General features: G+C 37.2%; 1 protein-coding gene across 5 annotated transcripts in view; it reads left to right on the top strand.

The window, feature by feature from the left end:
* TBCK (TBC1 domain containing kinase) overlaps window positions 1-23,323 on the top strand; it is a 243,705-nt gene that overhangs the window by 165,076 nt on the left and 55,306 nt on the right. For all 5 annotated transcript variants that reach the window (XM_073017536.1, XM_073017534.1, XM_073017533.1 and 2 more), the window contains one exon: window positions 13,040-13,215. In XM_073017536.1, coding sequence (XP_072873637.1) covers window positions 13,040-13,215 — 176 coding nt within the window. The remainder of the gene's footprint in view (window positions 1-13,039; window positions 13,216-23,323) is intronic.

Genomic DNA, 23,323 nt, shown 5'->3' with positions numbered 1-23,323 from the left:
AAAGTCAATTCCCCACTTCCCCTCACCTATCTCCTTGTATAGGCTAGGAGGAGAAAGGATGCTGGGGTGATAGTCAGAAGCAATAGAGTCACTCTGTCCCTTCTCAGTTAGTCCTTGGACAGCTTCTGTTGGTAGCTTCACTTATAGCAGGCTAGCATATTAGAGCCTTTTAGGGACAACATCACTCAATATCCTTTGTTTTTTTTGTTTTTGTTTTTGTTTTTGTTTTTTTGACAAAGTCTCGCTCTGTCACCCAGGCTGGAGTGCAGTGGCGCAATATCGGCTCACTGCAAGCTCTGCCTCCCGGGTTCATGCCATTCTCCTACTTTAGCCTCCTGAGTAGCTGGGACTACAGACACCTGCCATCACGCCCAGCGAATTCTTTGTATTTTTAGTAGAGATGGGGTTTCACCATGTTAGCCAGGATGGTCTCGATCTCCTGACCTTGTAATCCGCCTGCCTCGGCCTCCCAAAGTGCTGGGATTACAGGCGTGAGCCACTGCACCCGGTCACTCAGCATCTTTTTATACTTACATTTGTTTATTAAACCTTTTAGCACCTTGTCTGGGCAGGATGCTATTATAATTATCATGGAGTATGCAAATGAAATATAAGGAATTTAAGCTGTTGGTGTACCTGGCTTTGTGGTCATTAGCATGTTTCTGTTAATCCAGTTTCCCTCCTAGAAACATTATATGTCACTTTTAAAAAACTCTTTTATACGTTGTCCTCAAAACAAAAAGTGTACTGTCATGCTGAAACAAACTATTTAGTACGTAGTCAGCTTTTTGTTTTGTTTTTGAGATGGAGTCTCGTTCTTGTCACCCAGGCTGGAGTGCAGTGGCATGATCTGCATTTACTGCAACCTCCACCTCCTGGGTTCAAGCAATTCTTCTGCCTCAGCCTCCTGAGTAGCTGGGATTACAGGTGCCCACCACCATGCCCGGCTAATTTTTGTAGTTTTGGTGGTGAAAGGGTTTCACCATATTGGCCAGGCTGGTCTCGAACTCCGGACTTCAAGTGACCAAGGCCCGCCTTGGCCTCCCAAAGTGCTGAGATTGCAGGCGTGAGCCACCGCGCCCAGCCTAAATATTCTTATATGTAGCCAGTGGGCCCTTTTCTCTAAATTCTAAATATGTTTTGTTAAAATGTAGATAAGCATCAGTTTATTTAAAAATTTCTTCATGCAAATAGTAGAGTAGGCCTTACCAATGAAACATTTCAGTGAACCTAAAACATTTTTTGTAGACTTGTGTATGTTATCTTTTGTGTGTTTTCCAGCCTTGAATGCATGAAAGCCTGTCCTATTTAATGATCTCTTTTTATCATTTTTAGACTTTATCTGTGTATTGGTCTGTTCTCAATCTGCTAATAAAGATATACCCAAGACTGAGTAATTTATAAAGGAAAGAGATTTAATTGACTCACAGTTCCATTTGCTGGGAAGTCCTCACAGTCATGGTGGAAAGTGAATGAGGAGCAAAGTCACATCTTACATATCAGCAGGCAAGACCTTGTGCAGGGGAACTCTTACTTATAAAACCATTAGATCTCATGAGACTTATTCACTACCATGAGAACAGTACGGGGGAAAGGACCCCCATGATTCAACTATTTCCACCTGACCCCATCCCCTTCACACTTGGGGATTATTACAGTTCAAGGTGAGATTTGGGTGGGGACACAGAGCCAAACCATATCTTTCTGTCCCCGGCCCCTCCCAAATCACATGTCCTCACATTTCAAAACCAATCATGCCTTCCCAACAGTCCTCCAAAGTCTTAACTCATTTCAGCATTAACTCAGAAGTACACAGTCCAAAGTCTCATCTGAGACAAGGCAAGTCCCTTCTGTTTATGAGCCTGTAAAATCAAAAGCATTTCTCAGATACAGTAGGGTACAGGCAGTGGGTAAATACACCCATTCCAACGGGGAGAAATTGGCCAAAACAAAAGGGCCACAGGTCCCATGCAAGTTAAAGCTCCAGTAAGGCAGTCATTAAACTTTAAGTTCCATAATGATCTCCTTTGACTCCATGTCTTACATCCAGGTCACATGATGCAAAAGGTGTGCTCCCACAGCCTTGGGCAGCTATGCCCCTCTGGCATTGTAGGGTACAGCCCCACTCCCAGCTGCTTTCATGAGCTAGCTTTGAGTGTCTGTGGTTTTTCCAGGCTCACAGTGCAAGCTGTCAGTGGATCTCCATTCTCGGGTTTGGAGGACTATTGCCCTCGTCTCACAGCTCCATTAGGCAGTGCTCTATAGCTGTTCTCCATGAGAGAGCTCTGCCCCAGCAGCAAACTTTTGCCTGGACATCCAGGTGTCTCAAACATCCCCTGAAATCTAGGCAGATATTTCTAAACCTCAATTCTTGATTTCAGTGCACTTCTGTGCACCACAGGCCCAACACTACATGTAAGCCACCAAGGTTTGGGGCTTGCACCCCCTGACAAAGGCTTGAGCTGTACGTTGGCCCCCTTTAGCCAGGGCTGGAGCTGAAGCAGCTGTGATGCAGGGCACCATATCATGAGGCTTCATAGAGCAGTGGGGCCCTGGGCCCCACCCACAAAACCATTTTTTGCTCCTAGGCCTCCAGGCCTGTGATAGGATGGGCTGCCATGAAGGTCTGCTGCGTGCCCTGGAGACATTTTCCCCATTGTCTTGATGATCAACATTTGGTCCCTCATTACTTACGCAAATTTCTGCAGCTGGCTTGAATTTCTCCCGAGAAAATTGGTTTCTCTTTTATCACATTGTCATCCTTAAAATTTTTCAAACTTTTGTGCTCTGCTTCCTCTTGAATGCTTTACAACTTGGAAATTTCTTCCACCAGATACCCTAAATCATCTCTATCATATTCACAGTTCCACAGATCTCTAGTGCAGGAGCAAATGCTGCCAGTCACTTTTCATAGCAAGAGTGATCTTTACTCCAGTTCCCAACAGGGTCCTTATCAACATCTGAGACCACCTCAACCTGGACCTTATTTTTCATATGACTATCAGCATTTTGATCAAAGCCATTCAACAAGTCTCTAGGAAGTTCTAAACTTTCCCACCTTTTTCTGTCTTCTTCTGAGCCCTCAAAACTGTTCCAACTTCTGTGTGTTACCTAGTTCCAAACTTGCTTCCACATTTTTGGGCATCTTTACAGGAGCACCACACTCTACTGGTATCAGTTTGTATATTTTTATTCATTTATTTATTTTTTGAGATAGAGTTTTGCTCTTGTTGCCCAGGATGAAGTGCAGTGATGCGATCCTGGCTCACTGCAACCTCCGTCTCCTGGGTTCAAGCAATTCTCCTGCCTCAGCCTCCCAAGTAGCTGGGATTACAGGCATGAGCCACCACACCCAGCTAATTTTTGTATTTGTAGTAGAGATGGGTTTTCTCACTCTTGGTCAGGCTGGTCTCAAACTCCCAACTTCAGGTGATCTGCCTGCCTCGGCCTGCCAAAGTGCTGAGATTACAGGCATAAGCCACTGTGCCTGGTCTACTGTATTAATCTCTTTTCATGCTGCTAATAATGACATACCCCAAACTGGGTAATTTATAAAGGAAACATGTTTAATTGACTCACAGTTCCACATGGCTCGGGAGGCCTGTCATGGAAGGCAAATGAAGAGCAAAGTCATATCTTACATGGCGGCAGGCAAGAGCTTGTGCAGGGGACCTCCCATTTACAAAACCATCAGATCTCATGAGACTTATTCACTACCATGAGAACAGTATAGGGGGGAACCACCCCCATGATTCAATTATCTCCACCTGGCCCTATCTTTGACATGTGGGGATTATTACAATTCAAGGTGAGATTTGGGTGGGGACACAGCTAGTCCATATCAATCTGAATTTTAAAATAATATTTTTTTAACATCTCTGCATGTTTTTCAGTGCCAGATCTGATTACCTATTATAAGTATAGTCATGGCTTCTCATTTGGAAAGTCTTTTTACATTGCTGTGAACATTTCATCAGAATTATCTTAAAACAATTAGATTCATAGTTATGAAGTATGGAAGAGAGTTTAATAATGCTGATTGAAAACAAATTGCATATTTTTATGTGTTTAATTATTCAAAAATAGCTCATTAATGAATAAAATCTAAACACAGAAAATGAGGAAGAACAGAAGTAAAATTAATTCCACTACTCAGAAATAACCACTTTTGCAGTTTCTGTGTGTGTGTGTGTGTGTGTGTGTGTATTTAGCACCAAAGTGGTCCATAATTAACTTATAGTATTGCGGTGTCTTTTTTCCCTTGATAATATATAATATCCCCTTAATAATATATCCTGAACATTTTCTTCATTAGGAAATATTTTTTCTAAACATAGTTTTAATTGGTGAATGGGATTTCTTTACATGGGTTCAGTGCTATTTATTTGTTCTATCCTCTTTTATTATGTATTAACATTTTTGTTTTTCACAATTTAAGAAAAACAGTGTGTTTGATAAATGTTTTTTCTGTGCAACTTTGTATAATCTGTAACTGTCCATAGAACAAATTTCTAAGAAATTTCTAGATTAAAAGATGTGCATATTTTAATACATATTATAAATTTTTCTCTAGAAAGTTTATGTTGATTTATACATTCACTAGGTATCTCTTTCCATCATCAAAAATTAGTACCCTCAAATTAAGATACTTAAAATGAATTTATTGAGAGATTGTAATTACAAGATGGTGCCTTTGAGGGGAAATGAAAGAGATAATGGAGTAAATTATGGGTATTAGTTACAGACCTATTACCGCCCCTAGTTAAGGGAATAAGTGGTTACCAGAAGATGGATAAGAGAGGCAAGTAGAGAGCACTATCTTGAGAAGCACAGTGACCTTTGATCAAGGGACACAACCAAGCCAATATACTAGGGGAATGAATACTGTGACCTCACTCTCCCCATTGTCTGTACCCATTTTAAAGCCAGAAGATTGAAAGTCCCTCTTGACACAGTCTAAACAGGTTGCCACCTAGGACAGAAAGCAAGGTGGAGACCAATGGAGAGTGAGTCTGGAAGGGCAAATAGAAGATAACCAGAATACTTACCTACTTTTTGTATTTCTATGACTGTAAATACTTCTTTGTACTTCTGTGATTATTAATGAGGTAAAACATTTTTATTACCTATTTATGTTTCTTCTTTTGTCAAGTATATGTTTATATCGCCCCTTCTTTTTTTTAAGCAGGATTTTATTTGTTACAAGAACTCTGTTTATATTAAGGACATCTTAAATTTGTTTTATTCACATACTACTCTTCTTTAAGAATTCATCTTTGCTATACACATAAATGTTTCAAGTCATCAATACTTTTTCTTGTTCTTTTGTGATTTCATTTCTTTGTACTTAAGAAGTGCTTTATCTAGCTGTAAGCCATTATCCTCAGCAAACTAATGCAGGAACAGAAAACCAAACACCGCATGTTCACTTGTAAGTGGGAACTAAACAATGAAAACACATGGACACAGGGAGGGGAACAACACACACTGGGGCCTGCCCAGGGTATGGAGAGAGGGAGAGCATCAGCATAAAGAGCTAATGCATGCAGGGATTGATACCTAGGCGATGGATCAATAGGTGCAGCAAACCACCATGGCACATGTTTTCTATGTAACAAACCTGCACGTCCTGCACATGTATCCCAGAAATTGAAATAAAATAAGTGCTTAGTCTATATAAATCATTTTTCTGTCTTATGTAAGATAGAAACACAGTTTTACTTTCTTCCAGTTAACAAGTTATCCCACTACTATATTCTAAATAATAAAGAATAAAAGAATAGAATGATGCCATTTCCAATCACCCAGTGATTTGACATGACATCCTTTTCTTTTCCAAATATTTATATGTATTTGAGTCTGCTTCTGTGCATTCCATTATATCCAATTAATCTTTTAGTCTTTCCTGATGCAGTATCATACAGTATTAACTTTGTACGGTTTTAGTATATGACATTGTGTTTTATTTATTATTTTCCAATATTTTCTTGGCATTTTTGTCTATTTGGTTTGTCAAATAAACTTCAAATTTTAAGTTTCAAAATAAAAAAAAGATTCATTTTAGGATTTTGATTGCACTTATAATATATATATATATATTACCCTAAGGAAAAACAAAGTTCTTATAATATTGATGCTAGAAATTAGATGCTAGAAAGCATCTAATATCCCCCTCCTCATTTTTTCAAATGTCTTGCATGAAACTATTTCATTTTCTTTAAATATAAGCTTAATTCTAGGTAGTTTATTTTGGATGAATATTTTGATATAATGAATGTAAGCTTTTGCCTATTATATTTTCTGACTACTGCTGCTATATCGAAAAGCTAATCATTTTGTTGTGTGTATGTTGTAACTAAACCCTAATGAAATTCTTTGCAGTTTTACTGGATTTTCCTTGGATTATTCAGGGTTTTCTAAGACTATATACATCTTGATTTCATTAACTCTGCTTCTGGTGATTCACTGATAAGTAGAATGTCAAATATTTAAGATAAAGAATAGCTGTCTCAAAAAACGTTTCATTATTCTAATTAAGTTTTCTTCTGATATGCGTCTACAATGGGGTTTTCTTTTTCTAAGACTGGGAGTCGATGTGAATTTGTATCACATCTGACCTTATGTAACTTATAGTGGTGATTACATATTTGTGTCCTTTGACCAATTAAGTTGATGAACTATATTTAAAATTTTCCTAATATTAAATCATCTTTCATTCCTGAAATATGTCCTAAGTCATTTTTATGGAAGTATTAAAAACCACATTGCATTCAGCCTTTACAGTTTTTAGAGCCTTAAAATCTGTTTTTCTAAGGAATATTGGGGAGGTGTGCATGTACGTGTGTGTGTATAGTGCTATCCTTGTCAGATTTAAATATTAGCTTAAGGCAGCTTCGTAAATAAAATGGCCTGGGGCACTTTTCAATATTTTTTTGCCTTTGAGCAGTTATTATATCATGAGAATTCCCTGTACTTTGAAAAGGAGATAGAATTGTTTGGAAGAAAATTGTGCTTGTCACCTTTCTTCAACATAATCATTTGAAAACTTTAAAATTTTAGCTATATTTTAGAAGGCCTATTAAGGTTATCTATGAGTTTTGAACACATACACACACACACACAAACGTGAACACACACATGCACACACCTCAGTTTCTTCAGGTGTACTTAGGCGTATGAACATACAGATTTTCTGAGGTTTTCTACTCTTTGGGGAATATTTGGATCAATATTTTTTAATGTATTACTATAGAATTGTACAGAGTATTATTTTTAAAATATTTCTGTATTCTTATATATGTTCTCATAATATGACTGAAAATGAGAAAAGAATATAAAAACAGTTTTTCTGATTTGTAATTTCTCTCCCTCTCACACACACACGCACGCTCACAGTCCATTTACAGATTTTTGAACTTTGTTTTTTGTTTTCCCCAAAATGTCAATTCTAATATTTGTCTGTTTTTCCCTTCATTGATATATTTATTATCATTAAATTATGTTGCCTATTTTCCTAAAGATAGTTTGGGATATTTTGTTTATTTTTGGCCTTCTTTATATTCACGCAACTTCTTTTTTTTTTTTTTTTTTTTTTTTTTTTTTTTTTTTTTTTTTTTTGAGGCGGAGTCTTGCTCTGTCACCAGGCTGGAGGGCAGTAGCACAATCTCAGCTCACTGCAATATCTGCCTCCTGGGTTCCAGCAATTCTCCTGCCTTAGTCTCCCAAGTAGCTGGGATTATAGGCACGCGTCACCACACCCAGCTAATTTTTGTATTTTTAGTAGAGATGGGGTTCACCATGTTGACCAGTGTGGTCTCGATCTCCTGACCTTGTGATCTGTCCACCTTGGCCTCCCAAAGTGCTGGGAATACAGGCATGAGCCACCATGCCCACCCAACTTCTTTCACTTAGAGCACAGTTTTGAAAGCTTTATACGGTAGCAATTGTCATCTCTAATTTTTCAGTTGAGGAAACAAAAGATGACTTTGTTGACAAATTACTGAGGCAGACGTACATTTTAGTGTTCTTTATTAACCATGATGGTGCTCAGATGCCAGAGAGCATGTGATGACTTGGCATCCCTGAAGAGTTTGTCGGATAATCCAGACATAAGAATTGATTCTGCTCTGCAGAATCATTTAATCATATGCTTTATTCACTCATTCATTCATTTTTCAAATATCCATTGAGTTTTTTTGTGCCAGACCTTGTGCTAACTTCTGGAGATACAAATATGAAAACACATGGAACCTCCATTCAAGGAGACTTATTGTAAGTCAAGTGGAGAAATAGATAATATCTCACAAACAGTAATTACTGTAATAGAGGTATGTCCACACTGTTTTGGTAACATATACATACCTCATAGCACAAAGTTACTCATGAAAAGTAGATGATTTGGAAATACTATTTTATTCCTTTATAATCAGTATATATAGCTTAATACTTTCTGTGTGTCAGATAATACACTGTGTCCTGAGGAAAACAAGGTATAAAAATAATTTTTCTTATGCATGAGAAGCTTTTAGTCTAGTGGGAAATGACCCATCTCATTATAATAAAGGTGTATACCAGATACCTGTGAGACATAGAAGAGAAACTTAGGAGTTAAAAAGAAAAGCTTTCTTCACAGAGAAAGTAGTGTTTGAACTGAGATTTGAAAGGCAAGCAGGGATTTATTAGATGGACAGGTTGTGGCTTTCTAAGCAGAAGGAACAACATATGCAAAGGCACAGTGGCATGAAAAGGCAAATACTGTGCTAATGCTAAAGCATAAGGGGCAAGATGGTGAGGGGTGAGAAAAGAGGTAAAAGATAAAAATTTATAGAGCACATATCTTGTCAGACACCATTCTAAATACTTTATATAGATTTACTCCATAAGTCTTTATCATTGCTTTGTGTTGGAAATATTTCAAATCTAGTTCTTTTGAAATACACTATAAATTATTGTTAACTATAGTCACTCTACTGTGCTATTGAATACTAGAACTTATTCCTTCTGTCTAACTGTATTTCCATATTCATTAACCAGTCTGTCTTCATCCCCATCTCCCACACCACCACCACCTCCACCCCACCACTCTCCCACTATGTCCCGAACCCACCTTGTCCACCTTTCCCAGCAACTACTGTTCTGCTCTCTACTTCCATCAGATCGACTTACTTAGTTTCCATGTACGATTGAGAACATGGAATATTTGCCTTTCTGTGCCTGGCTTTTTTCACTTAACATGATGACCTCCAATGCCATCCATTTTGCTGCAAATGATAGGATTTCATTCTTTTATTTATTTTTATTTTTATTTTTTTGAGATGGAGTTTCGATCTGTCACCCAGGCTAAAGTGCAGTGGCACAATAAAATAATGGGATTACAAGCATGAACCACTGCACCCGGCTGGATTTCATTCTTTTTTAATGGCTGAATAGTAATTCATTGTGTATATTAATAAATATACATTTTCTTTATTCATCCATTGATAGACATTTAGGTTCTGTATCTTGGCTATTGTGAATAGTGCTGTAATGAACATGGGAGTGCATATTTCTTTGATATCCTCATTTCCTTTCTTTTGGGTATATGCCTAGCAGTGGGATTGCTGGCTGGATCATATGGTGCAACTGTTTTTAGTTTTTTGAGGAATCTCCATACTGTTTTCCAAAGTGGCTATACTAATTTACATTCCCACCAACATAGTACCAGCATTCTCCTTTCTCCACATCCTTGCTAACATCCATGTTTTTTGCCTTTTTGATAACAGCAATTTTAACCCAGGAGAGATGATACCACATTGTGGTTTTGATTTACATTTCTCTGTTGATTAGTGGTGTTGACCTTTTTTTTTTCCATGTACCTTTTGGCCATTTGCATATTTTTTCTTGAGAAATGTTTATTCAGATCATTTGCCCACTCGTAAATCAGATTATTTTATTATTGCTATTGAGTTCCTTATATATTCTGGTTATTAATCCCTTGTCTGGTGGAGAGTTTGCACATACTTTCTCCCATTCTGTAAGTTGTCTCTTTACTGAGATGTTTTCTTTGCTGTGAAGAAGCTTTTTAGAATGATGTAATTCTATGTCTAGTTTTGCTTCTGTTGCCTGTGCTTTTGAGGTCTTATCCAAACAATCATTTCCCAGACCAATGTCCTGAAGCATTTCCACAATGTTTTCTTCTAGTAGCTTTATAGTTTCAGGTCTTATATTTAAGTCTTTAATTCATCTTTATCTGATTTTTGCATGTAGTAAGAGGGGTCTAGTTTCATTTTTCAGCATATAGATATTCAGTTTTTCTAGTACCATTTATTGAAAAGACTGTCCCTTCCCCTACTGAAAGTTCTTGGCAGCTTTGTCAAGAATCAGTTGGCTGTAAATACATGGATTTATTTCTGGGTGGACATCTAAGCATAACATGCAGTGTATCTAAAGGCTTTTGGGCAGAAATGATAAATTGATGGACATTTCCAGTGTTGTTTTATAATTATCCTAAATCTTGTCCATTACCCATAAACAAAGTCTCATGAATTTGAAACCCCCATTCACACAAGGAAAATGTGATATAGACACACAATATCTATAATACTAAATAAGACAAAAGTTGTGCAGTTTTACTTTTATGCCTCTAAGTGGAAATTTTAAATGAATAGTAAATTTGCTTATAAAACTATGAAAAACTAAATTCTGTGTTTTTCATATTGTAATTATTTTCTTCATAAAGCAAAGTAGTATAATTTGTTCTAAATTTAATTTACTAATCTCCTAAAATTAATTTGCAGAAGAACTTGTATACATTAAAGTTCTTTACACATACACATTCATGGAAGTTTAGAACATTTAAATTTGTCAGCAGTTCCTCTCCTTCTCTTCTTACCATTTCATATAGCAATACTGTTTCCTTTGAAAAACTCCTCCCATATGATGCATTTGATTGGAACCAATGCCGAGGTCAAATCTTTATTTAAATCAGTCAGTTCTTCATAGAAAATACTTTGGACAAATCCTCTTCTTCATTAGTCAGGGCACTCTTTTCACTCAGATGAAACTTCAGTTTGAAATGCCACATTCATCACAAAATGACTAAAAGTGGAACTAGATTAATCAAAAAGTTCTTTATTTTATCTTCATAAATGTATGACTTCATGTGAAGGCTGGAAAAAATACCTGTAGAGATTGCAATCTAATGAAAAAGGACATGGAAACATTGATTGTATGGCTTGCTGATTTCAAAACTCTTTAATCTTTCTGAAGCACTTTTAATTTCAGGATGTTTAAGTAGCTTTAATTCTTAATATTAAAAAATTAAGATGCTTAATGCCTATTTTTTATTGAAAGCCATAACCCCATAAAGCTTAGCAATTTCCATTTCTATTTGAAAGTTAATGAAATGAGAGAACAAGCACTTTACCACTGAATAATTCAGAGTACAACTGAGGAGACCCACGGGGTGAGAGCTGACATCAAACTCCAATTGAAAACCATTTTTTAAAAATAAATATGTCTGGTAAATGATTTGTATGGTTTATTTTTTCTTACCTAGAAATTCTAAAATGGACATTCTAAGTGTAGAATTCCACAATGCAACTGAGAAAATGAGTAAATGAGATAATTATTAGACTATTTTGATAACTTATGAAACATATAAATGAAAACTTTTTTGAATCCTTATATTTTAATCACTTGAATTTTTGAAGTGTTTAAATTCTCAAGTCATGTCACGTAAGATTTCAGGAGATCACTAGTGCTCAATAAATTTGTGTTGAATTTAGTTGTGTTGTATTGCATTGCCTATTATGGGGAAAGGCTCATCCTTCTTTCTGCTAAGAAACATAGAGAATAATTGTAAACAGCCCTTAGTCTGAATCATTTTTATGCCATATCATAGACACAAACCAGTGGATGGGTTTGATAGCCTGGAGTCTTGAGTTTATCTCCTTCACAGTTAAGATACATTGTTAGTTTGGTTTACTATTTAAGAAATCATTAGGATGCTCTTTATTCATCTCTGAGAATCAAGTTTCCACTCAACCATTTATATATAATATAAATTATATTATAAAAGTCCAATACATATATTAGAACCAGTTTCTTTAATTACTATATATGCCTAATTACAGTGCAATTTCTCATATTACCTGAGTTAAAATTAATGCATTTCAAAACAACAATAATTTATATTTAAAGAAAAGTGAAATGTACTTAAAAGAGCTGTTTTTTCTAAAGACACAGCACTCTTATAAAGAAAACTTTGCCTCATCTCTTTCTATATGTTTGAGTCAGGAGCTTGCAGTCAATCAAAACAATAATGCTTTCCTATAGGTGTAAATAATAAAGAAGTAAACCTCAATAGTAAAGAATCAGTTACGCTAGCGGTCCCCAGCCATTTTGGCACCAGGGACTGTTTTCCTAGAAGACAGTGTTTCCATGGACTGGGTTTGGGGTTGGGGGGATGGTTTCAGGATGAATCAAGCACATTACATTTATCATGCACTTTATTTATATTATTATTACATTGTAATATAAAATGAAATAATTACACAACTTACCATAAGATAGAATCAGTGGGAGCCCTGAGCTTGTTTTCCTGCAACTAGATGGTCCTATCTGGAGGTGATGGGAGACAGTGACAGATCATCAAGCATTAGACTCTCATAAAGAGCATGCAACCTAGACCCCTCACATATGCAGTTCACAACAGCATTTGTACTCCTATGAAAATCTAATTCTACCACTGATCTGACAGGAGGCAGAGCTCAGACAGTAATGGAGCAATGGGGAGCAACTGTAAATACAGATGCAACTTTGCTGACTCGCTTGCCGCTCACTTCCTGCTGTGTAGCCCAGTCTCTAACAGGCCATAGACCAGTACCAGTCCATGGCCTGGGGGCTGGAGACCACTGAATTATACAATAGACTGAAAATTAGATAGTTTCCTCTTCTCTTATATGCTGTATTCTTTGGTATCAAGATATTCTATTACTGGGGATAATCTGTTTTTCTATGATATTCTCAATATTTTTTTGTTTGTACATTTTTTTTTCAGTCAAGAGAATCCATCCCATTAAATGACCTAAAGTCAGAAGTATCACCACGGATTTCAGCAGAGGACCTGATTGACTTGTGTGAGCTCACAATGACAGGCCACTTCAAAACACCCACCAAGAAAACAAAGTCCAGTAAACCAAAGCTCCTGGTGGTTGACATCCGGAATAGTGAAGAGTATCCTTTGCATATGCTGTTTTAAAGGGTGGTACTGCTTATTTATATTGCATCCTTTCATTTAAATGGTGCATGGTTAAAAAAAAAAATTCTGGGATTCTTCTGAATTCAAGTAAATTACTCTCAAACTGGATGTCAGAATGGTCTTGCATAAGGTTTTATAAGATAACATTACATGCCAGAGACCTTATGATATTTTCCAAACACCACCAGAATATTAGAATATTTTCTTGCTTTTTGTGTTTCTCTAGTGTATATTGCTATTCTTGAAGGCATTTGAATCCTTCATGCTATAGATAGGAATTGTGGCAAAGATGAAGACTAAGTATACACCTGTTCTACCTCATAGCCTAGAGAAAAAGTTTGCTACATCTCAACATTGACCTTGTGTTCATTATAATTTTCAAAACACTGGCTTATATAGAACATGTATTTTTACTAACTGCAAAGTGTTATTTGCAAAGATTTTACTATTGAACATACTGTAACATCCAGTGGGTTTCATTGGCATTGGAGTATGAACAGTTACAAAAAGTAACAGCTCAGTCTCCTCTTCTTTTATTTTCATTCTCTTCAGATTCTTTGATTGTGTATTTTCTAGAATCTAGATAAATGATTTTCACTTTGTTTAAAAACAGAGCAAGTCTTAAAATCTTTCTTAGAAACTCAATATATAAAATATAAATGAATTTTATTATAACTAATTTGCTTCATAAGTTCAAATTTATAGCATTTACTAACTATAAATGCTATAAAGGAGGGTTAGCAGGTTAATGGTTTCTTATATGCTAAAATTGGCATATACAGGTTGAGTATCCTGTGTCCAAAATGTTTGTGACAGTATTTCAGGTTTCATATTTTTTAGGATTTTGGACTATTTCCATTATATATATACTTACCAGTTCAGAATATCTAATCCAAAAGGCTCTAATGAGCATTTCCTTTGAGCCTGATGTTGTTACTCAAAAAGTTTGATTTTGGAGCATTTCAGATTTTATAGTTGTGGATTAAGGCTACTCAATCAGCAATAAGTTTTCATGTTCATATTTTCAATTCCAATTTTTGAAATGAGATTCGAATTATAATTTACAGACTTTATTAATTCATAAAATCTTTGGTTTCTGACAGTACAATTTGAGAGCCCACAATTTCAAAGATATATTCTCATCATTTTGTGAAAAGTTGCTACTTTCTATTTTTCTGAGTTTGGAGATAGTGTAAATGTTGATCTCCCTGGTTGTTAGGGTTTCAGCAATACTGGAAATTCTTTACAGAGTGGATGATTGGACTCCCAAAAGAGGCATTAAATTCTATTTAACTGGTCAAGAACCCATAGTCTAGAAGTTCTTCTGACCTTATACTTCAAGAGTTTAGAATCTGTTTAATGTTTTTAACTTTTTAATTTGTATTTCTTTTGTTTGAGTCTTTATTCATAGCCATTCTCCCATAAAACCATACAAAATAGCATTATAATATCCTATTTTAATCTTAAAGATAATTCTCCCATTCTGTAGGTTGTCTGTTGCCAGGTCCAACCTGCAGACCCTGGCCAAATGACTGATGTAAGAATGCACTCAGACATGGGTGTCCAGTGAAAAAGAGGGCTAGGGGACCTGGCCACTTACAGACCCCGAGGAGGGTGCTATAAAGAGTCAGCAGCTGTGGCCCTGACAAGTTGGTGCTGTAGGCATTTATTTAGTACAGATTTAATAACAAAGGCTTTGAGTCAACACACTTTTGCATAATTAACATGGTTGCTCTGCCCAGAGATAGCAGTCATGTGTGTGGATGATTAAAGGCCAGGTTCCAAGGCCTAAGTAAACTAACTTATCTAGATTAATTCATTTATATCTCTTTGTTATCTAATCTTTGCTCTCAGGCTCTGGATAAGAGGGTTTGGCTACCTTCAGCCGAATCCATTTCCGAAACTTTTGTAAAAGCTCCCTGCCTTCCGAGGAGGTTTGCATCTTTCTACAATTTTTCCCACCACCCTATCTCCTACATCTCCCCCTTTTCTGTTTTTAGCATCAGGTTTTGTTGATTGAAGAATACAGATGTGTGTAGTAACAACTTCGTCAGGCATGGCGGGCACTGCTCGCATTCCAACTTTGCATCCTAGAATTAGTAAATAATAGAAGGCAAATATGAGCATAATTAGCAACATTCTTTTCCAATTAAGGAGTGACATGTAATATTACTTGGCACCTTAGTCCAATGTGTGCTATTATTGAGGAACCCCATTTGGGACATGTCAATCTCTCTTAGCTAAGCAGTTGTGTTGTTAGAAGCTGAGAAGGGGGTGTTTGTTTAAGTAATAGGGCTAAAGAAACGTGTATCTAAGAGATGAGCCCAATAGAGAGTAGCAGGTGGGGGTTGCAGGTAAAGTGAAAGAGTTAAAAAAGTTAATAAAGCATAGGAAGGAACAAATTATCTGGAGTGAATGGTGTCTGTGTCCAGAGCAGATTTGCTCAGTCTTTTAATTTCTCTTCTTAAGAGTCCTGTCCAGGGCCTGTGTTGTCCGAGGAAGCCACATTGTCTGGGGCTGTAGGTCCTGTAGGGTCATTTTCTTTATTTCTGGTACTGGGTTGTGTCCTAGCCATGCTATGGTAAGGTTTCATATGTCATGCTGGAATCCAAAGAGGACCTGAGGGGGTGTGAAGACAAACATATCCTCTCCCCCATGTTAACAATTCATTTGGACCACACCATACATTACTGTTTATATCTTTCCATAAAACTGCAGATTTTATGTCTTGAGAGGTTTTAGCAAGTGCTTTTCTACAGCTGATTGAAATTTATCATCTAAATTTTTTAAATTAAGGGTAAATAAGGCTTGTGCTAATAGTGTTGCAGGGTCCTTACTCATATTCCCCCTTTTTTGTTTTCTGAGCATATTTTTAAGGGCAGAGGGGGTACGTTCTACTATGGCCTCTCCTTGGGGGTTATATGGGATGCCTGTGGAATATTGGATAGTCCACTGTGACAAAATTGTTGAAATTGTGAGCTGGCATAAGCCAGACCATTATCAGTTTTAATTTTTGTAGGCTGCCCCATAAATGCAAAAGTTAAAAGAAGGTGTTTAATGACATATCGGGTGAACTCTCCAGGAAAGGCATGAGCGCTAATTGAGAATAGTTTTTAATGGATACATGTACATATCTTAGTTTTTCAAATTCAGGCACATGTGTAACACATCTGTTTGCCATAACTGATGAGGTTCTAGTCCTCTAGGGTTAACACCTGTAGAAGGAGGGACATACCTGTGAGCTGGCAATCTGGGCATTGCTGGGTAATTTGTTTAGCTAGTCTCTGGGTAAGTTGAAATTGCTTCAATAAGTTTCTCCAGTTTTGGTGAAAAAATTGATGCAATTGGGTGGCGTGGTCAAGCAGTGATGTTCTAACTTGTAGGTCTGCTTAATCATTGCCATAAGCCAGTGGGCCAGGCAGCGAGCTGTGGGCTCAAATATGTGTGATAAAAATAGGATGTGTATATTGATCTAGCAAATGCTGAAGTCGGAGAAAAAGTGCATACAGGCTGGGCTCCAAAGTGGACTTAATGAGGGCTGTCTCAAGTTTCTGCAATAAACAGAGTAAGCAGACTCACTAACAATATTGATGAGCTGAACGGAAAAAGTTTCCAAGGCCAATAGTAAGGCTCCAACCTCAGCTCTCTGAGTGCTAGTAAATCCAGAACAAGTGAGGGAATTATGTGGTCTCCACCAGACAGCTTTTTTTTCCGTGTTTACCAGAGCCATCAGTAAACAGTGTTAAAGCATTAGGTATGGGGGATTGAACTATTTTAGTAGGCAAAACCACAGAAGTACAAGATAAGAACTAAAGGAGTTTGTCAGCAGGAAGGGCATGCTCTATATGGCCTTTGTAATCAGAGAGTGCTATTTGCAGGTCCATAGATAAGGCAATACTGCCTTGAATTGCTTTTTACTTAAAGGAATCCTGATGATATCAGGGTCATAACCTAGCAACTGATTGCATCATCTGCAGCCTGAATAGATGACTTCACTGAATAACTGGATATAGGGAGAGAGTGTTTTAGTCCTGGTATGTGAGCAAAAAACCCATTCTAGGAAGCATAGCCCTGGGGTCATCTGTAGGGGAGTGTTTAGTGGGAAAAACAAATAATTGAACTGAATACCATGGATCAATGCAATCTAGTTGTCTCTGAGAAATAGCTTGCTCTATCTCTTCAATTTCCCTTTCTGTTGCAGGAGTTAAATACCTGGGAGAGTCTAGGGCAGCATTGCCTTTTAAGATAGAAAACAGGTTCTGTAACTTATCAGTAGTTATGCCCAAGGTGGGGCAAAGCCAGTTAATATTGCCTAGTAATTTCTGATAATCATTTAAGGTATGTAAGTTGCTAGTATTTAATTTAACCTTTTGAGGTCTTACTGACTGGGAAGTTAGAATGTACCCAAGATATTTTGATATTTCCAAGGAGAAGACATCTGTACTTTTTCAGGTTCTATGATTAAACCTCTTAACTTTGTATTCTTTATGACAGAGGCATGTAACTTTAAAAATACTGGCTCTGTTGGGGCTGCTAGTAAAATATCATCCATAAAATGAATAATCTTGCAATTAGGAAATTATTTTCTACTGGGGAACAAAGCTTGATTTACATGATATTGACACATGGTAGGACTGTTAAACATTCCCTGAGAAAGCACTTCCCAATGAAATCAGTGAGCTGGCCTTTCACTATTAAGAGCTGTTACTGTAAATGCAAATTTTTATCCATCCTGTTCTGCAAGGGGAATAGTATAAGAGCAGTCTTTTAAGTCAATAATGATTGTAGGCCATTCTCAAGGAATTGCCACGTGCGGGGGCAGTGGGGACCTGCTGAAGGGGTCCCATAGGTTGCAACTTAACATTAATAGCACATAAGTCATGCGAAAGTCTCCATTTACCAGACTTTTGGGGAATTATGAAAATGGGCAAATTCCAGACTGTTTGATGGTTCTATATGGCTTTTAATTGTTCCTCAGCTAATTCATGGGCTCTTTGTAATTTCTCTCTCTTTAAAGGCAACTGTTCTACCCAAATAGGATTTTGAGAGAGCCACGTTAGGGGTAAGGGAGAAATAACAGTGGCCATTATTTGAAAGAGGTCTGCAGAGTGACCTCAGTTAACCCTCTTGTAAATGCGCTAGTGGCTCCATTTTCTTTAAAGATTTTTCTTAGTTCTTTATAAGCATTAAAAGAAATGGGTTCATGTACCTGATTGCCTTGTCAATCTTGCATTACCAGCCAGGATAAGAGCTGCCCATCTAATGCTTCTTGCCTAAGACAAGGTCCCATAGCTATAGCATATCCCTTGTCTTTTTTCCAATTTATTGGAGGAGGGGGCTCAGGAAAAACCTCCGTTTCCTCTTTGTTATTTTTTCCCGGAAACAGCGGGGCTGAGGGAGATGGAGGCAGTAAGGTGGATGACAGTTCCTCCTCTCTTGCCTTTTTAGGCTCTTCCGTGTAGAGCAGGACCAGAGCCACCGTAACCAAAGCCTATAACATTAAAGATGTTATTGAGACCCATTGCTTTTGTGCATCATGTTGTTTAAGATTTCTATCCACTTGTTCCCAGAGCTCTACGTCTAGAGTACCTTCTTTCAGGAACCATGGGTTATGGGAAACAATAGTGTATGCTAGGTCTCTTAACTGAGCCTGCAAAACTGAGGTTCTGCTAGCTTTAAGCAGCTGTTTCAATACTTTTATATACTGTTGCTGTTGAACTGATAACTGTTGTCTTATGATGAAACTCTAGCCTGAACGGTTCCCTCAAACTTGGAAATCCCAAGTGGGCACCAATGACTTACTGACTGTGCAGTCTTTTCACCTTCATTTTTGAGGGTTCTGTCACGATCCATTGCAGCATTCCTCATGTGGAGCACCACCTGCCAGGTCTGACCTGCAGACCCTGGCAGAATGACAGATGAAAGAATGCACTCAGACACAGGTATCCAGTGAAAGAGTGGGCTAGGGGACCAGACCACTGACAGAAAGAGTTGTAGCAGCTGCGGCCCTGACAAGCTGGTGCTGCAGGCATTTATTTAGTATAGATTTAATGACAAAGGCTTTGAGTCAACACACTTATGGGTAATTGATATGGTCGCCATCCCCTGCTAGAGCAGTCCTGCACACGGATGATTAAAGACCAGGTTCCAAGGCCTAAGTAAACTAACTTATCTAGATCAATTCCTTTATATCCACTTGTTATGTAACCTTCGCTCTCAGGCTCCGGATAAGAGGGTTTGGCTGCCTTCAGCCAAATGCTTTTCTGAAGCTTCTGTAAAACCTCCTGGCCTTCCAAGAAGGTTTGTATCTTTCTACAATTTTTCCCATGACCCTGACCGATCTACAGTCTGTTTACTCTGTTGATAGTTTCTTTTGCTCTGCAGAAGCTCTTAAGTTTAATTAGGTCCCATTTGTCAATTTTTGCTTTTGTTGTGATTGCTTTTGGTTTCTTTGTCCTGAAATCTAAGCCCATTCCTAGGTTTAGGATGGTATTGCCTAGGTTGTCTTCCAGAGTTTTTATAGTTTGGGGTTTTACATTAAAGTCTTTTAAACCACCTTGAGTAGATTTTTGTATATGGTATAAGGAAGAGTTCCATCTTCAATCTTCTGCATACGGCTAGTCAGTTATCCCAGCACCATTTATTTAATAGGGAGTCTTTTTCCCATTTCTTGTTTTTTGTCAGCTTTGTCAAAGATCAGATGGTCTTAGATGTGTGGCCTTATTTCTAGGCTCTCTAGTCTGTTCCATTAGTCTATGTGCCTGTTTCTTTACCAGTGCCATGCTGTTTTGGTTACTGTAGCCTTGCAGTATAGTTTGAAGTTGGGTAGCATGATGTCTCCAGCTTTGTTCTTTTAGCTTAGCATTGTCTTGGATATTCAGGCCCTTTTTTGGTTCCATATGAATTTTAAAATAGTTTTTTCTTGTTCTGTGAATATTGTCATTGGTAGTTTGATAGGAATAGCATTGAAACTGTCTATTGCTTTGGGCAGTACAGCCATTTTCATGATATTGATCCTTCCTATCCATAAGCATGGGATGTCTTTCCATTTGTTTGTGTCTTCTCTGATTTCTTTGAGTAGTGTTTTGTAATTCTCATTTTAGAGGTCCTTCACTTCCCTGGTGTGCTGTACTCCTAGGGAGTGTGTGTTTTGGGGGGGCAATTGTGAATGGGATTGCCTTTCTGATTTTGCTTTCAGGTTGGTTGTCATTGGTGTGTAGGAATGCTAGTGATTTTTGTACATTGATTTTGTATCCTGCAACCTCACTGAAGTTGTTTATCAGCTGAAGGAGCTTTTGGGTCAAGACTGCATGTTTTTCTAAATATAGAATCATGTCATCTACAGAGATAGTTTGACTTCTTCTCTTCCTATTTGAATGCACTTTATTTCTTTCTCTTGCCTCATTGTTCTGACTCGGTCTTTCAATAGTGTGTTGCATAGAAGTGGTGAGAGAGGGCATCCTTGTCTTGTGCCAGTTTTCAAGGGGAATGCTTCCAGCTTGTGCCCATTCAGTATAATGTTGGCTGTGGTTTTGTCATAGATAGCTCTTATTATTTTGAAGTATATTCCTTCAATAGCTAGTTTATTGAGAGTTGTTAACGTGAATGGATGTTTAATTTTATCAAAAGTCTTTTCTGCATCTGTTGAGTTAATTATATGGTTTCTGTCTTTAGTTCTGCTTATGTAATGAATCACATTTATTGATTTTTTGCATGTTGAGCCAATCTTGCATCCCAGGGATGAAGCCTACTCGATCATGGTGAAGTAGCTTTTTGATGTGCTGCTGGATTAGGTTTACAAATATTTCATTGAGGATTTTTGCATCGATGTTCATCGAGGATGTTGGCCTGAAGTTTTATTTTTTTTATTGTGTCTCTGCCAGGCTTTGGTATGAAGTTGATGCTGGCTTCATAGAATGAGTTAGGTAGAAGTCCCTTCTTCTAAATTTTTTTTGGAATAGTTTCAGTAGGAATGGTACCAGCTCTTCCTTGTACATTTGGTAGAATTTGGTTTTGAATCCATCAGGTCCTGGGCTTTTTTTGGTTGGTAGGCTATTTATTACTGATTGAATTTCAAAGATCATTATTGGTCTGTTCAGGGAATCAGTTTCTTTCTGGCTCAGTCTTGGGAGGGTGTATATGTCCAAGAATTTATCCATCTCTTCTAGGTTTTCTAGTTTGCGTACATAGAGCATATGGTTATTTTTATTTCTGTGGGGTCAGTGGTTATATTTCATTAGTCATTTCTAATTGTGTTATTTGGATCTTCTTTCTTTTCTTCTTAGTCTAACTAGTGGCCTATCTTATCAATTTTTTTCAAAAAGCCAACTCCTGAATTTATTGCTCTTTTGAATGGTTTTTCATTTTTTGATTTCCTTCACTTCACCCCTGATTTTTTTAAAATTATTTCTCATATTTTATTAGCTTTGAGGTTGTTTTATTCTCATTTTTATAATTCTTTCAGTTGTGAAGTTAGTTTGTTAATTTAACATCTTTCTAACTTTTTGCTGTGGACATTTGGTGGTATGTATTTCCCTCTTAACACTGCCTTAACTGTGTCCCAGAGATTCTGGTATGTTGTATCTTTGTTCTCTTTATTTTAAAAGAACTTCTTGATTTCTGCCTTTTATTTTTTACCCAAAAGTTAATCAGGAGCATGTTGTTTAATTTCTATGTAATTGTATGGTTTTGAGTGATTTTTATTGTGTTGACTTCTATTTTTAATTGTGCTGTGGTCTGAGAGAATGTTTGGAATGACTTCAGTTCTTATGCATTTATTGAGGATTGTTTTATGTCTAGTTATGTGGTCGATTTTAGAGTATGTGCCATGTGGTGATGAGAAGAATGTATATTCTGTTGGTTTTGGGTGGAGACGTCTGTAAAGTTATATCAGATTCATTTGGTCTAATGCTGATTTTGGGTGCTGAATATCTTGTTAATTTTCTGCTTCAGTGATCTGTATAATACTGTCACTGGAGTGTTGAAGTCTTCCACTATGATTTTGTGGGAGTCGATGTCTCTTTGTAGGTCTCTAAGAACTTGCTTTATGAATCTGGGTGCTCCTGTATTGGGTTCATATGTATTTAGAATAGTTAGGTCTTGTTAAATTGAACACTTTACCATTATATAATGCCCTTGTCTTTTTTTTTTTTAATCACTGTTGGTTTGAAATCTGTTTTATCTGAAATTAGGATTGCAACCCCTGCTTTTTTCTGTGTTTTATTTTCTTGGTAGATTTTTCTCTATCCCTTTATTTTGAGCTTATGAGTGTCATTATGTGTGAGATACGTCTCTTGAAGACAGCATATTATTGGGTCTTACTTTTTTATCCTGCTTGCCACTCTGCACCTTTTAAGTGGGGTATTTGGACCATTTACATTCAAGATTCGTATTGATATGTGTGGATTGGGTTTTGTCATTGTGCTGTTAGCTGGTGGTTATGTTGGCCTGTTTGTGTGGTTGCTTTACAGTGACATTGGTCTGTGTTTAAGTGTGTTTTTGTATTCGCTGGTAGTGGTCTTTCTATATTTAGTGCTCCTTTCAAGATCTCTTATAAGGCAGGTCTGGTAGTAATGAAGTCCCTTAATATTTGCTTATCTGAAAAGGATCTTATTTCTTCTTCACTTAGAGAGTTTAGTTTAGCTAGATATGAAATTCTTGGTTGAAGACTTTTTTCTTTCAGAATATTCAATATAGTCCCCTAATCTCTTCTGGCTTGTAGGGTTTCAGCTGAGAGGTCTGCTGTTAGCCTGATGGGAATCCCTTTGCAGGTGACCTGCCCTTTCTCGCTAGATGCCTTTAACATTCTTTCTCTCATTTCAACCTTGGAAAATTTGACAGTTATGTGTCTTGGGTATGATCTTGTGTAGAATCTTGCAGGAGTTCTCTGTATTTCCTGAATTTGACTCTTGGCCTCTCTACAAAGTTAGGGAAGTTTTCATGGAAGAATCCTGAAATGCATTTTCCAAGTTGTTTGCGCTCTCCCCCTCTCAGGGATGCCAATGATTTATATATTCAGTTTCTTTACATAATTTCATACATTTTGGAGGCTTTGTTCATTACTTTTTATTCTTTTTTATTATT

The sequence above is a fragment of the Chlorocebus sabaeus genome, chromosome 7 (genome assembly GCF_047675955.1).
Source record: "Chlorocebus sabaeus isolate Y175 chromosome 7, mChlSab1.0.hap1, whole genome shotgun sequence".
Lineage (NCBI taxonomy): Eukaryota > Metazoa > Chordata > Mammalia > Primates > Cercopithecidae > Chlorocebus > Chlorocebus sabaeus.
Note: the sequence above shows the minus strand (reverse complement) of the source record. Positions and strands in the feature narration are given on the sequence as shown.